This window comes from Macaca nemestrina, chromosome 1 (assembly GCF_043159975.1).
Source record: "Macaca nemestrina isolate mMacNem1 chromosome 1, mMacNem.hap1, whole genome shotgun sequence".
NCBI classification, from domain to species: Eukaryota; Metazoa; Chordata; class Mammalia; order Primates; family Cercopithecidae; genus Macaca; species Macaca nemestrina.
The window spans coordinates 166,571,588-166,584,704 of NC_092125.1; the positions used below are offsets into that span (position 1 = coordinate 166,571,588).

General features: G+C 40.2%; 1 protein-coding gene across 3 annotated transcripts in view; it reads left to right on the forward strand.

Annotated features, from left to right (window-relative positions):
* Window positions 1-1,680: 1,680 nt before the first annotated feature.
* LOC105498446 (solute carrier family 35 member D1) overlaps window positions 1,681-13,117 on the forward strand; it is a 58,325-nt gene continuing 46,888 nt past the window's right edge. For 2 of the 3 annotated variants that reach the window (XM_011770528.3, XM_011770530.3), the window contains exons 1-7: window positions 1,681-3,325; window positions 4,154-4,187; window positions 4,285-4,371; window positions 5,052-5,119; window positions 6,618-6,689; window positions 7,272-7,340; window positions 9,908-10,010. In XM_011770528.3, coding sequence (XP_011768830.1) covers window positions 3,123-3,325; window positions 4,154-4,187; window positions 4,285-4,371; window positions 5,052-5,119; window positions 6,618-6,689; window positions 7,272-7,340; window positions 9,908-10,010 — 636 coding nt within the window. In that variant the 5' untranslated portion in view covers window positions 1,681-3,122. The remainder of the gene's footprint in view (window positions 3,326-4,153; window positions 4,188-4,284; window positions 4,372-5,051; window positions 5,120-6,617; window positions 6,690-7,271; window positions 7,341-9,907; window positions 10,011-13,117) is intronic. The other variant, XM_011770529.3, reaches the window with a different exon arrangement.

Sequence of the window (13,117 nt, forward strand, 5' to 3'; positions counted from 1 at the left end):
CACTTCATATTCATTAACTCATTTAATTCTCATCGTAACTCTATGAGGTGGGTACTATTGTCATCCTCATTTTACAGGTGCGGAAATTGAAGCGCAGTGATGTCTAGTAATTTGCCCAAGGTCACAAAACTAAGTGTCAGTGGCAGTGTGTGGCTTGACGATTAATGTTCTTTTCTGGTTCTATTCCAGATAGGTTTTTTAAAATGTGTAAAAATGTGTATATATGTATATATTTGCTTTTTATTATGAGGGGCATTGTTACTTCTAAAATAATAATTTTTTCTACAAGGATGTTTCTTAAAATACTGTTTTAGTTATTTTTCCTTTTGAAGTTAACAGTCGAGGAAGAGATTTAATCATTTTCCTTGTTTCCACTGATTCAATCGACTAAAATATCTAAACTGTGTTAGGCATCCTTGCCTGCCTCTGTCCTCAAGAAGCAACTGTCTAGTGGAAGAGAGTGATATGTAAACAAGTAATGCAAAGCCCCTTTGCTATGGTCTGTATGTGTCCTCCAAAATTCATATGTCGAAACTTAATCACCAATGTGATATTATTAAGAGGCAGGGCCTTTAGGAGGTGACTAAGTCATGAGGGCTCTGCTTTTGTGAGTAGGATTCATGCCTTATGTAAGAGGCTTCACACAGTGTTTGTCCCTTTCTGATCTTCTGTCCCTTCTGCCTTGTGAGGACATGGTGTTCTTCCCCTTCAGAGGATGCAGTGGTTAAGGTGGCACCTTGATCTTGGACTTCTGTCTGCAGAAGTGTGAGAAAACAAATTTCTATTTTTTATATGTTATCCAGTCTCAGGTATTTTGTTATAGCAGCAGGAGCAGATGGATATTCTATAAAGGGGGTATATAAAGATGCGGTAGGAGAAGTGCAAAGGAGAGAGATCAATTATGTAGAGGGAAGCGGGGGGGCAGTGTGAAGGAAGGCTGCCCAGAGAAGAGGTAATGTTCTGCCAAAATATGGAAGGAAATGTAAGACTTTTTCAGGAGCTGGGTGAGAGGAGGAAGAGAAAAAGCAGTCCAGATGGAGGGAATAATGAGAGTAAAGACACAGAAGCCTGAACCCACGTTGCTGATTTATCTGCACCTTAGGGGAGGGAAATGTGAATAGTGCCTCTGGAGATGTGGGTAGGAACCACATTATCTAGCACCTTAGGCTATGTTAAGAACCTCATCCTGTGTGCCAGTTTTTTAAGAAACATTTGAAGAACATAGGTGTTCTCAAGTAACTCAAAAGATATAAACCAATTATACACATATAATTGAATATTATTCAGCCTTAAAAAGGGAGGACATTCTAACATATGCTACATTGTGGCTGAACGTTGAAGACGCTATGTTAATGAAGTAAGTTCATCACAAAAGGACAAATACATGAGTCCACTCATATGAGGTACCTAGAGTAGTCAAATTCACAGAGACAGAAAGTAGAACACTCATTAACAGCAGAGAGGGAAGGAAGTAGGGAAACAGGAAGTGATTGTTTAAAGGGGAAAGAGTTTCACTTTGGGATGGTGAAAAAGTTCTAAAGATGGATTAGTGATGATGGTTGTAAAACGATGTGAATGCAGTTAATGCCATTCAATTGTATACTCGAAAAGGGTTAAAATGATAAATGTTATATCATGTATATTTTGCCACAATTTATTTATTGATTTCTTTAAGATGGTCTTGTGCTGTTGCCCAGGTTGGAGTGCAGTAGCATGATCATAGCTCACTGCAGCCTCGACTTCCTGGGCTCAAGCCATCCTCCCACCTCAGCCTCCTGAGTAGCTGCGACCACAGGGGTGCACCACCACATCTGGCTAATTTTTTTATTTTCTTGTAGAGACAGGGTCTCACTATGTTGCCCAGGAAGGTCTCAAACTCCTGGGCTCAGGCATTCCACCTGCTTTGACCTCCCAAAGTGCTGGTATTACAGGTGTGAACCACTATACCTGGTTTACCAAACTGTAAAAATAAAAAAAAATAAAAAAAAAGAAGAAATTTAAAAAGATACAGACCAAGCATTTAGAAAAATAATTCAAAGTTCTTCTTTCTTAATCTATTAAAGTTCAATATGTAATTTCTTTGCTTAAACTGATCATAATGATTTGCTTCTGTTATACAATAATGACTACCATTTACCGAAAACTAGCTCTTTGCTAGCAATACATCCACAGAGATCAGGTTCAAGGAGGTCATCTAATTGGTCCAAGACACACAATAAGGAGTGTGTGTGGGGGTCGTCATTTCTAGGACTCCTACAATTGGAAATCAAGTCTTTTAGGCTCCAAACACCTTGTGCTTTCACCAATCCCCAAGCTGCTTATCTTGCTACTTTTTGGGATATGTCAACATTTTTCTTAAAACAACAAACAAACAAAACTTCCCGATCTGAAAAGAAAGTATTGTTTGGTGTTTTCTGGGTTCAGAAAATGTATGAAGCCAGAGGCACTGCAGAATGAAATTTTCGTTGAGTGTTTACTATTGATCCACATCTGATACTTTTGAAGGGTTTTGGCCCCCTGCAAGAGAGACTAAAAGAGCATTCAAAATTAGTCTAGACACAATGTACTGTAACTACTCGGCCGGCCACCTGTAACAGAGGGGAGGAGGGTCTGCACTTATGTTGCGGCGGTTATCCGAAGAATACGGCCTTCCAGCTCCTCGGCCACCAGACTCCCCCCGCCCCAGGTACTCATCCCGCGGGGAAGACCCGGCGCGGGCTCTTGCGCAGGCGCAGAGCGACTGTCACCCAGCGTCTGTGGTTTGCCGCCCGGCGCTCGGGTGTCCCGATGTAGTTCCCCCGGGTTCTCTTTGTCCGCCTCGGGCAGGGGGGTCGCCGCTGCCCCTTCTCCAGGCCCCCTCTAACCCCTGCCCAGGCTAAGCCCGGCGCGGCCCTGCCCTCTGACCCCGCGTTGCACAATGCCCGAGCAAAGTCTCCAGGGGTGTGAACCCCGGCGTCCCTGCCCCTGGGCGGGGACCGGCGGCAGCCAAGCGGGGAGTCGAGGCGGCGAGCGTGCAGCTGGCCTAGTCTGCGGTCTCCGACTCCTCGGGTCACCTGGGAACCGCAGCTGCAAGCCCCCGCGCCGCTAGGCCCAGCAGCCAGGCCCACGCCGCTGCGGCAGCCATGGCGGAAGTTCATAGACGTCAGCATGCTCGGGTTAAAGGAGAAGCCCCCGCGAAATCCTCCACACTCCGAGATGAGGAGGAGCTGGGGATGGCGTCGGCCGAAACGCTGACCGTGTTTCTGAAGCTGCTGGCCGCCGGCTTTTACGGCGTGAGCTCCTTCTTGATCGTGGTGGTGAATAAGAGCGTGCTCACCAATTACAGGTAGGGCCGAGGCGGCGGCGGCGGAGGCCGCGGAGGAGGAGCGGGCGGCGGCGGCGGCGGCGGCGGGGCGCCGACTCCCTGGACTTTGACTGCCAAAGTTAAAGCCGAACAAAGTTGGGCGGGAGCTGGGGAGGGCGGGCGGCTGACGCGCGCGGCCCAGGCGGCGGAGCGGCTCGGCGCGCGGGCCTGGGGCAGGGGTCCGCTCTCTGCGCGGAGCTCTGGCCGGCCCGGCACGTTTGGGGCTCGCCTGCCATGCCCTCGGTGCACCGCCCCGAAAACCCTGCCCTTCAGAGAGATGGAGCAAAGTGACTCTTTTGGTGACTTTTGAGCCCTTATGTCTGTCGATCAGGGAGGAGAGCGAGGGAAGCCTCCCTCCTCAGCAGCCTGGACAGGGAGCCGGGGCTTCAGTGTCCCCTGCTCCCTCTGACAGCCTCTGGGGACGTGCGCATCCTCACCCTGGCGGACAGTTATTCCTTTGCTAACACTGGGACCCCGAGGCAGAAGTTGGTTTTTGTTTTTTTTTAAAGGTATGTGAAACCGTTGGAGAGATCTATATCTTCACTGCCTTGAGAAATCCTTTGCAGGCAGCGGGCTGAAATGGTAGACTCGGACAAGATGAGACAAGCGGCCGCCCGAGGCTACATCAGCGGGGTGGCCTGACAACCCACAGGCAGGGAGTTTTCTCCCAAGATTTTTGTTTGATTTAGGGGCGGACGTTGGTGTGGCTTGTATCGGAATGCCACATTAACGTTGCCGATGTGCAAATTGAATTCACGGAGCTAAGTCAGGTTTGTTCTGACCTTGTTTTTCCTTTGCCCTTTTTTGTAGATTTCCCTCCTCACTATGTGTTGGACTTGGCCAGGTTAGTTAGAATCCTCACCATTACGTGGTTTATGTTGTTAGAACTTCTGTGTGTGTCTTTATGTGTAGAACAGTGAATCTGTGTTCTCTGTTTACAGATGGTGGCCACAGTGGCAGTTCTCTGGGTGGGAAAGGCGCTCAGAGTAGTCAAGTTTCCTGACCTTGACAGAAATGTACCTCGAAAGGTAAAACAAGAAAAGCAATACTTTATTTTGTGAAATGAAGTCGCTATGTATTAATATATTTTATCAGTGCCTTGCGTATTTTAAAAACTGCAGCCTCAAAAATGCCCAGTCTAGAGTAGTTATAATGAATGTAAAGAATAAATGTAGTAGGCCTACAATCTCTTTAAACTTAAGAGAAAAAATAACCTAGGAATATTCTTTTGTTTTTAATTAATGCACACTTGTTGAGAGTACAACAGTTTTTTGTAGTTTCTGTATCCATCTAATCTAGCCCAGGTATCCTGCATTCATTATTCTTTGGGTTTATTTTATATTCTTCTGTCTGCCTCTGCTTGACTCCAAATGACGATGAATTGCCTTTACTTTTTCTGCTGACTTTAGAGCCATGGGCTCTAATACATGATCATATTTTACAGCAAATAATGTTTCTGTCTCACATTGATCATATTCATATTTCTGTCTTTTCTCTCTGCCTTCCTCCCTTTCTTTCCGCCATAGTAATGTTGTTTATCCAAGGAGAAGTGTTGTTTGGGTGTTTGGGGGTCAAAATTGTGTATGAGAACTAATCTTATGTTTTAAGTGGAAAAAATTTTGATCAAATAAAATTGTTTCTGTTTGAAAGGACCTTGTTTTAGCTATCTTTATTATTGAGTTTTGTTATCCCTTTTTAAATTTTCTAGACGTTTCCACTACCTCTACTATATTTTGGGAACCAAATCACGGGACTGTTCAGCACAAAGAAACTGAAGTATGGATAACTTTATTTTACTAGTGAGGTTAATATAATGTATTCTTAAAATTGTACTTGAATGTCAAATATTTAACACATTGTTATTGATTCTGGAAAAAAAATGAAAGGACCAGAAAGCTTCTATTACTACTAAATAATGAAGGTGGTGCCAAAGGTTTTAGTTGATGCTGTTTTCTTTGGAGAGAAAAGGAGTTTTTTGTTTTTGTTTTTTTACCCCTCATTTTGATGTCAGAAGTCTTAAAATGTTATAAAATGCTATGATAGGAGATTTTTATTATTTTTCTAGAGCCACAATAGTGAAGATAATATACTAGGCTTCCGGGATTTCAGTTCTTTAATATAGCTCTTAAATATTTTAGGCAACTTCCACACAGCAGTATTAGAGGGTAGGCGCAAGAACTTTTGCAGTCTTTCTTCTAACGTGAAGTAAAGTAACATCAGATAGAACCCTGATAAAAATATTATTAATATCTTACCCATGGCATATAACTGTAGAGGCAACATACTTACTTTCAGAAAGAAGCAATAGCTCTCCTCTCCGTGGTAACACTATTTTTCCCTCTAACCTCCCAGTTTCTGGCTTCTGCTCTTATTGTAGTGTACATATCGGGTGTGTGTGGTATTAAAACAACACAAATAGAGAAACCATTGAACAGAAACCCAGTGGCTTCACTACCACACAAGCTAAAACCCTGGCATTATAAAATAGAATGGACAGATTTCTGAGGATGAGGGACAAGGTGTTTTTCATTTCTTCCTTTAAAACCTAAGAAACCTGACAGAATGACCAGGATGATATCTCTGAAGAGGGTGCCAAGGAAGTCACGTTTATCATGGGTGGGACATTCTTTTCCATTTCATTACCCACTGGGAAAGAAATGCAGGCCTTCTGCAAAGTGCTGCTTGTATAGAGTTTGCTTTTTTCCATCCATCTCATCCAACCATTCATTCATACCTATCTTTGATTGCCAGCTAAGTATATTCACTTTGGAGTGAGATAAGATATATTCAGAAATAACTATATTGCAAGAGGCTATATGTTTGATTAGTACAAGCAAAATGCTCTGGGAATTTAGATGAAGACAAAATTAGATCCACAAAAGGACAGTCAAGACATTTCATGGAATAAGATTTTCATAGATGGTTTTTGGGAGGTCTAGTGGGTGGGAAGGGAGGTCAGACTAGTGAAAAAATGAGAAGGAAGCCTTTTTCTATTAAAAACTAACATGTTTACAGCTTAGAGTATTTGCGTAATTAGCAGAATAAAGTTTTGTAGTTAATGTTTCTCACTTCTAGTAGTTTTTTTAAAAGCAACTCTTTTAGGCTTTCAAGTAGGAATTGTTTCTAGAGAAAAGCAAGGGTTTAACCATAAATTAATCAGTATGGAATTTCCACAATGGAAGAATATAGCATTATTTTAACTACCAGTTTGGAAAATCTTAGTTTAAAAAAAAATGTTAAATTCTATTTTACCTAATTATCTTTTTTTTTTCAGCTTGCCAATGTTTACAGTTCTGAGAAGGTTCTCCATCCTGTTTACAATGTTTGCTGAAGGAGTTTTACTCAAGTGAGCTAAGTTTTTAATATATCTGTTCTTTAAATCACCTTGAAAAGGTGCCTAGCATATGTGAGATATTAAATTATTTGTCTTGTTCCTACCTTACCTTTTGAGAAGTTGAAGAAACCCTCTCTCTTGGCTGCTGGAATTGATAGTTTGTGGGAGTGGTAGTTGGGAAGGTCATGAATTGGAGTTGAAAATCTATCTGAACATGAGATTTACTTTCTAGAATTTCTGTGCTACTGCCACTGGGAGAAACTGGATCAGAAGCATAGGTATAGGTTTTAAATAGCGTTCATATCTTAGCTCCTTTTACTACAAATGAATGTGACATTTTTCTGTTAAAGAAATTCTGCTTTACAAAAATTCAAACTCACTAATAATTGGTGAAAATTTTTAAAATGGGTATAATTTATATAACAATGAATTTTTGCTTCATCAAAGGGGTTCTTTTAAATATCCAGTTTCTCAGAAATGTTTAAAATATAATTGTTTATAGCTTTTGAGAAAGCATATCACACTTTTTGCTTCTGTTGTAAAATGAGTGTGTGAATAAAGTCGTGTGTATTTTAAAATTTTTTTATTTTGTAGGAAGACTTTTTCTTGGGGTATTAAAATGACTGTATTTGCAATGATTATTGGAGCCTTTGTAGCTGCCAGGTAAGATGTGGGCCTATGAATAGCACATTATAAAATATTAATAATTTTTGATAATAAATGATTACTTATGAATAACAATTTTTTATAGCCTATATAAGAATTGTATCTTTGAAAAGCGTATCAGTCTCTTGAAAAGGTTAAGTCTTTTTGGCTGTATTAGGATAAAGGTTGACAAAAATAAGATTCTTGGGATTGTTAAAAGTTAAATTGATGTAATTTAGAATTTGTTACTGTCGTTTTGCTGAGCACATAGCATGTGCCACACAATATGTTTGACATTTTACACATCTTATTATGTATTCTTCACAACACCTCAGACAGGTATGGGTATAATTTTCCTATTTTATAGTTGAAGAAACTAAAAAGTTCAGTAACTTGCTTAAGGTCACAGAGCTAATGGCAGAGCTGAAATTTGAATCTGTGGCTTTCTTCAGAGCCTGTGTGTTTTTATAAACCATGTGGCATTTCTTAATTTTGCATGCTGCTAAAATTTTGCATGCTGCTAAAGAAAAGCATGTCTCCTCTTCTGTGAGGTGAGGAAAATGACTATGAAACATTTGCTTGCCTTTTCAAATAATGAATAATAACATTGTTTTAATTGGCCTCACGTAAGCTATAACACAAATGCCATAACTTAGATATTCTATTAGGTTGTTAAAGCTTTTTCCATTTTTCTTAAGTTTTAGTTTTTTTTTTTTTTTTGAGACGGAGTCTCACTCTGTCGCCCAGGCTGGAGTGCAGTGGCTGGATCTCAGCTTACTGCAAGCTCCGCCTCCCGGGTTCACGCCATTGTCCTGCCTCAGCCTCCCAAGTAGCTGGGACTACAGGCGCCCGCCGCCTCGCCCGGCTAGTTTTTTGAATTTTTTAGTAGAGACGGGGTTTCACCGTGTTCGCCAGGATGGTCTCGATCTCCTGACCTCGTGATCCGCCCGTCTCGGCCTCCCAAAGTGCTGGGATTACAGGCTTGAGCCACCACGCCCGGCCAAGTTTTAGTTTTAAAATACATTAGGAAAATGTATACCCACAGACCGAGAAAATTATAATGATTGCTAGAAGTCTTCTACAACATTTTAATCAGCCCAGGGTGTGCATGTATGTATTTGCTAATGCCACACATTCTGCCAGATGTATGTTTTCCATCAAGGAGTTCCAGTGTACTTCATGGATTGACTCGTTTACCTTCATCACATTCCCGTAGTATAGGAAGAAAATATCAGTCCGGTCCTATTTTACAAGTTCAATCTCCAAGTAAAATTTCATTCTAAAAAAAGGAGGGTGGCATAATTGGTTACTGGAAATTGGCTATATAGCTAACTGCTTTTCCTTCTATGTCCTATTCCCTCCTTGGAGAAAAAGTCTATACTAGTCTCCTACCTTTCGTTTTAGAGATGCCCTGCTGGTCTTGGAAACATTTCCTTGAAGCTGATGGGATCCAAAATTGTACCAAACAACAGGGGTTCCTTGGGGCTTTCTTGGGTCTCATTAGAAGTCTTGGTTCCTATGCAGTATCTCTGCAAAATCATAGTCTGTGGAGCCACTCTTTTAGCTAGGGTGCTGAAGTATGCTGAAGGCATACCTTTCTCAGATTTTCTTTTTTTTTTCTTTTTTTTTTTTTTGAGACGGAGTCTCGCTCTGTCGCCCAGGCTGGAGTGCAGTGGCTGGATCTCAGCTCACTGCAAGCTCCGCCTCCCGGGTTTACGCCATTCTCCTGCCTCAGCCTCCCGAGTAGCTGGGACTACAGGTGCCCGCCACCTCGCCCGGCTAGTTTTTTGTATTTTTTTTAGTAGAGACGAGGTTTCACCGTGTTAACCAGGATGGTCTCGATCTTCTGACCTCGTGATCCGCCCGTCTTGGCCTCCCAAAGTGCTGGGATTACAGGCTTGAGCCACCGCGCCTGGCCACCTTTCTCAGATTTTCATTTATTCTGTTTAATTTACTGAATTCTTATCTGGTGCCTGGTACTCTTAAGTTCCAGAAATTTTTGGTTTCCCTAAACCCCCAAGTTATACTTCACAGGTTCATTGAGCAATTATTTAAGTATTTGAGTTCCTGCTATGTGCTTAGACATTGTTCTAGCTTGATCTCAGAGCTAACCATGATCCACACTTCAGAAATTCCACCCAGGGACCCAACTACCTATGCAAGATTGTCCTGCCTTTTGTGTGGACCTTCAGAAAATGACTTGTTAACGGCCTGTCCTTTTGGTTTTCTTGTCTATGAAATTGAGCTCTACCTGCTTCTGCCTGCTTCACAGATGTACTTAATGGTAATTTGGTGCTTGTCATCTGGCTTTGAATGCCGAGCAGTGTGCTATTAAATGACATGATTGATTGTTGCTAACTATGTGTTTAAATGTTAGTGCCTCTTATTTCTGAGGAATCCCTTATTGAAGAGAAATTGCAAACTGTGACCAGAAATCAAGAAATACCAGTAGCTGATAAAATGCCTAATATTCACTTCCCTAGATGAAAATATGTTCTTGTAAATGTTTTAGCTCATATCTATTTAAAATTAAATGTGTGTTCTTTAAAGTAAGTTGTTCTTAAAGTGTTGCTTATGTTTTGCAGCTCTGACTTGGCATTTGATCTGGAAGGATATGTTTTTATTCTGATAAACGATGTCCTGACAGCAGCAAATGGTGCATATGTAAAACAAAAATTAGATTCAAAAGTAAGTAGCAATCTAAAGCTTCTTTAACAGATGTGTACTGATGTTGGGAATGTCAGTTCATCGGAGAAAAAATGTACTTTTCTCCTGGTAAGTGTACTTTTCTCCTGGTAAGAAAGTACTTACCAGGGATGAGAAAGACATAGTGGCTCTGTGAGGGTAAAATTCCTGTACTTTGGTGTTCATAGAAGAAACTTTATTTTTTAATTAATTAGCAATTAGCTTTTAGTCCAGGCTTTTCTGGGATTGTGTGAATTTTGACTTCGTGTGGGGTAGGAAAGGTAAAGCGTGTTCACTGAAGTGTCTTTAAATGTTCATGGCTGTATTCTAGAGGACTTTCCGGGGATCTGGGAGGCAGAAAGAGAACTACCTGGAAACCTTTGGGCAGACTTGAAGGGAAATGAGTGTTGGAAGGGGCTGCAAAACAAAAATGGCCTTTATGTATTTGCCCTATAAATAATGGGAAATTTTAGGGAGCATTTGGATCTCTGTCTCTCTCAGGGGCAACACTGTGTTTCCTGGCCTTGGCTTTACCAGATATTGTTTGTTGTTTACTATATACTTTAAAAATGTTATTTTTAGATCAAGCCAGATTATTAGAAAGCTGAGTATTTGAATCATATTGTTTTTGCAACATTATGTTATGAGATTATATTACTGTAAGAAATAACTAAATGGACCTCAACTTTATATATCCTAGGGTTGCTAATTGAAGGAATTGTCTTTGATATCATAATGTATCCTATATGAGGACCCATATGAGATGCTTATCTTAGATGTCACCATAGTTTTTCCTGAGCAGCTGGTACATTTTTATCTCATAATTACTTCTTGTAACTGACCATGACTTTATCTTATTTTCCTATCCATCTTTTCTCTTTAACGGCTTAGTTTTTAGTCTTTCCTATTATATGTACAGTATTTCTGAAACTACTTAAGCTCCTTTTTGGGAGCTTAGATAATAAATAAATACAAGTGTCCTACCTGCTTGATAGTACTATTAGTACTTTGAATTGACCTTGCCTTGGCCAGGGACTTTGCCTGCTGCTCTAGAAAAGAAGTATAGATTGAATGTCTATCCCAGTAGTTTTCATTATTTTGCAGATAGATAGTTTTTTTTTTTGGAATAGCCTCAAAGAACCAAGGACAGTGTTGATTTGTTTCCAATGCATTTTCTTTAAATATGCATGTCTTGGCCTCCATTTATTTGCTTTGATGAATCTATATGATGGTTGCATTTTAATGGAAGCTACTAGTAAGAATTTTTATCTTTTTAAAATAGCTGGAGAAAAGGTAGCAGTTAGTGATTGGTCTTACTCTTTTCTTCAGCCCATTTGCTACTTTGGAAAATAGATACTATTAATGACATTTTATTTGTCCAGTAGCTTCAGTTGTCTAAAACAGCACTGTTCAATAGAATTTTCTGTGACATCGGAAATTTGTATTTCTGTGTTCCATTAACTGGTCATTAGCCATGCATGGCCCTTGAGCACTTGAAAATAACTGAGAAACTGAAATCAGTAGTTTTACGTGATTGTAATTAAACTGAAATAGCTACTTGTGGCCAGTGGCTACCATATTAGTACAATCTATAGTACATCCTAGAACCTAGAAAAAAAAACCAAGAACGTTTCTGAGTATTTTATTCCTAGGAGAGCCCTTCAGTTTCTCACTTAGAAATGACTATGACTTATTTGTAGTAGAACTTTTAAGTTCATTGATTACTTCTCGTAGCTCATATCTTACAAGCAACAAACTAGAAGGTAGAATTCTATTTAGAGGCAGAGAGGTTTACCAGCAGTATAAAAGGTCAACCAACAAGAGAAACAGTCGAATTATAAAAGACAGAAATACTGAAGAAGAAAAAAAGATGTAGGGTCTATTAAACAGCCGTAAGGGCAACACTGAATAAGAACATACTACATAAACATAATAATACAGATTTTTGATGCATAACAGTGTGTCATAAGACATAATAATACATGTTTATGATGATGCCCTAAATCTAGTTTTAGTCTGTGTACTTTATTTAAGGAGGCAGGGAGAAAGACATTCAAAACAGTTAAAATGCATAAAGAAAAACAAGTTTTGGCATTTAGGTTTTTGCTGTTTGTCAGTTACTGGATGGTGTGTATCTGTGTGTACATGTGTGTCTTCATGCACATCCTGTACTTCCTGGATAACACTCAGGCCTCTGGCTGACTGGGCACCTTTCTTAAAGGTTGTTCCAGTATGACTTTCTTTTTGCTGCTGTACACATGAGGCACACCTTTACACTGATACTTGTGGTGACCATAAGCAGTCAGTTACTTGGTTTATCCCAGAGGCAGTAAGGCAGTACGGCCATGCTGAGGTGCTTTTTTAAACATCAGGAGTTTTCTTGTTTTGTTTTGTTTTTAGGAGTAAAGAAACAAAAGAATGGCTACTCCATAGGCAGGACAGCCAATCAGGAGTTTTGTTACTGATAATATCAGGACTGCTTACAATCATAGTCCATTGAGTATTAGTCATATGGCGTAAAGATTTTGTGCTGCATTTTAGACCTGAATGTAGCTATCGAATTTAAAACTTAACTTTATAATACTACTTAAAATAATGCATGTTTATGATAGAAGTAGTAGAAAACGTGGATAAACAAAAGGAAGAAAACATAAATCTCCCTTAATACTATCATCGAGTGAGAAGCACTGTTTTGGTGGATATCCTTTATTTTGTGTGTATGTGTGTGCACATTTATCTGTATGTTAAAATTTTAAGCAAAGGAGGGATGATACATTTTCTAACTTGTATTTTTCACTTAGTACCATTTCTTAAACACCTTTCTATGGCAGTCAGCATCATTAAACATGTTTAGTGGCTGTGTAATGTTTTATTGTACAGCTGTGTTATAGTCTAGTCATCTAATCAGCTAGTTTTCCTTTTTTTTTTTTTTTTGAGATGGAGTCTCACTCTGTCGCCCAGCCTGGAGTGCAGTGGTACAGTCTCAGCTGAATGCAACCTCTGTCTCCTGGGTTCAAGTGATTCTTGTGCCTCAGCCTCTTGAATACCTGGGATTACAGGTGTCCACCACCAGACCAGTCTTAAGTTTTGTATTTTTAGTAGAGACGGGG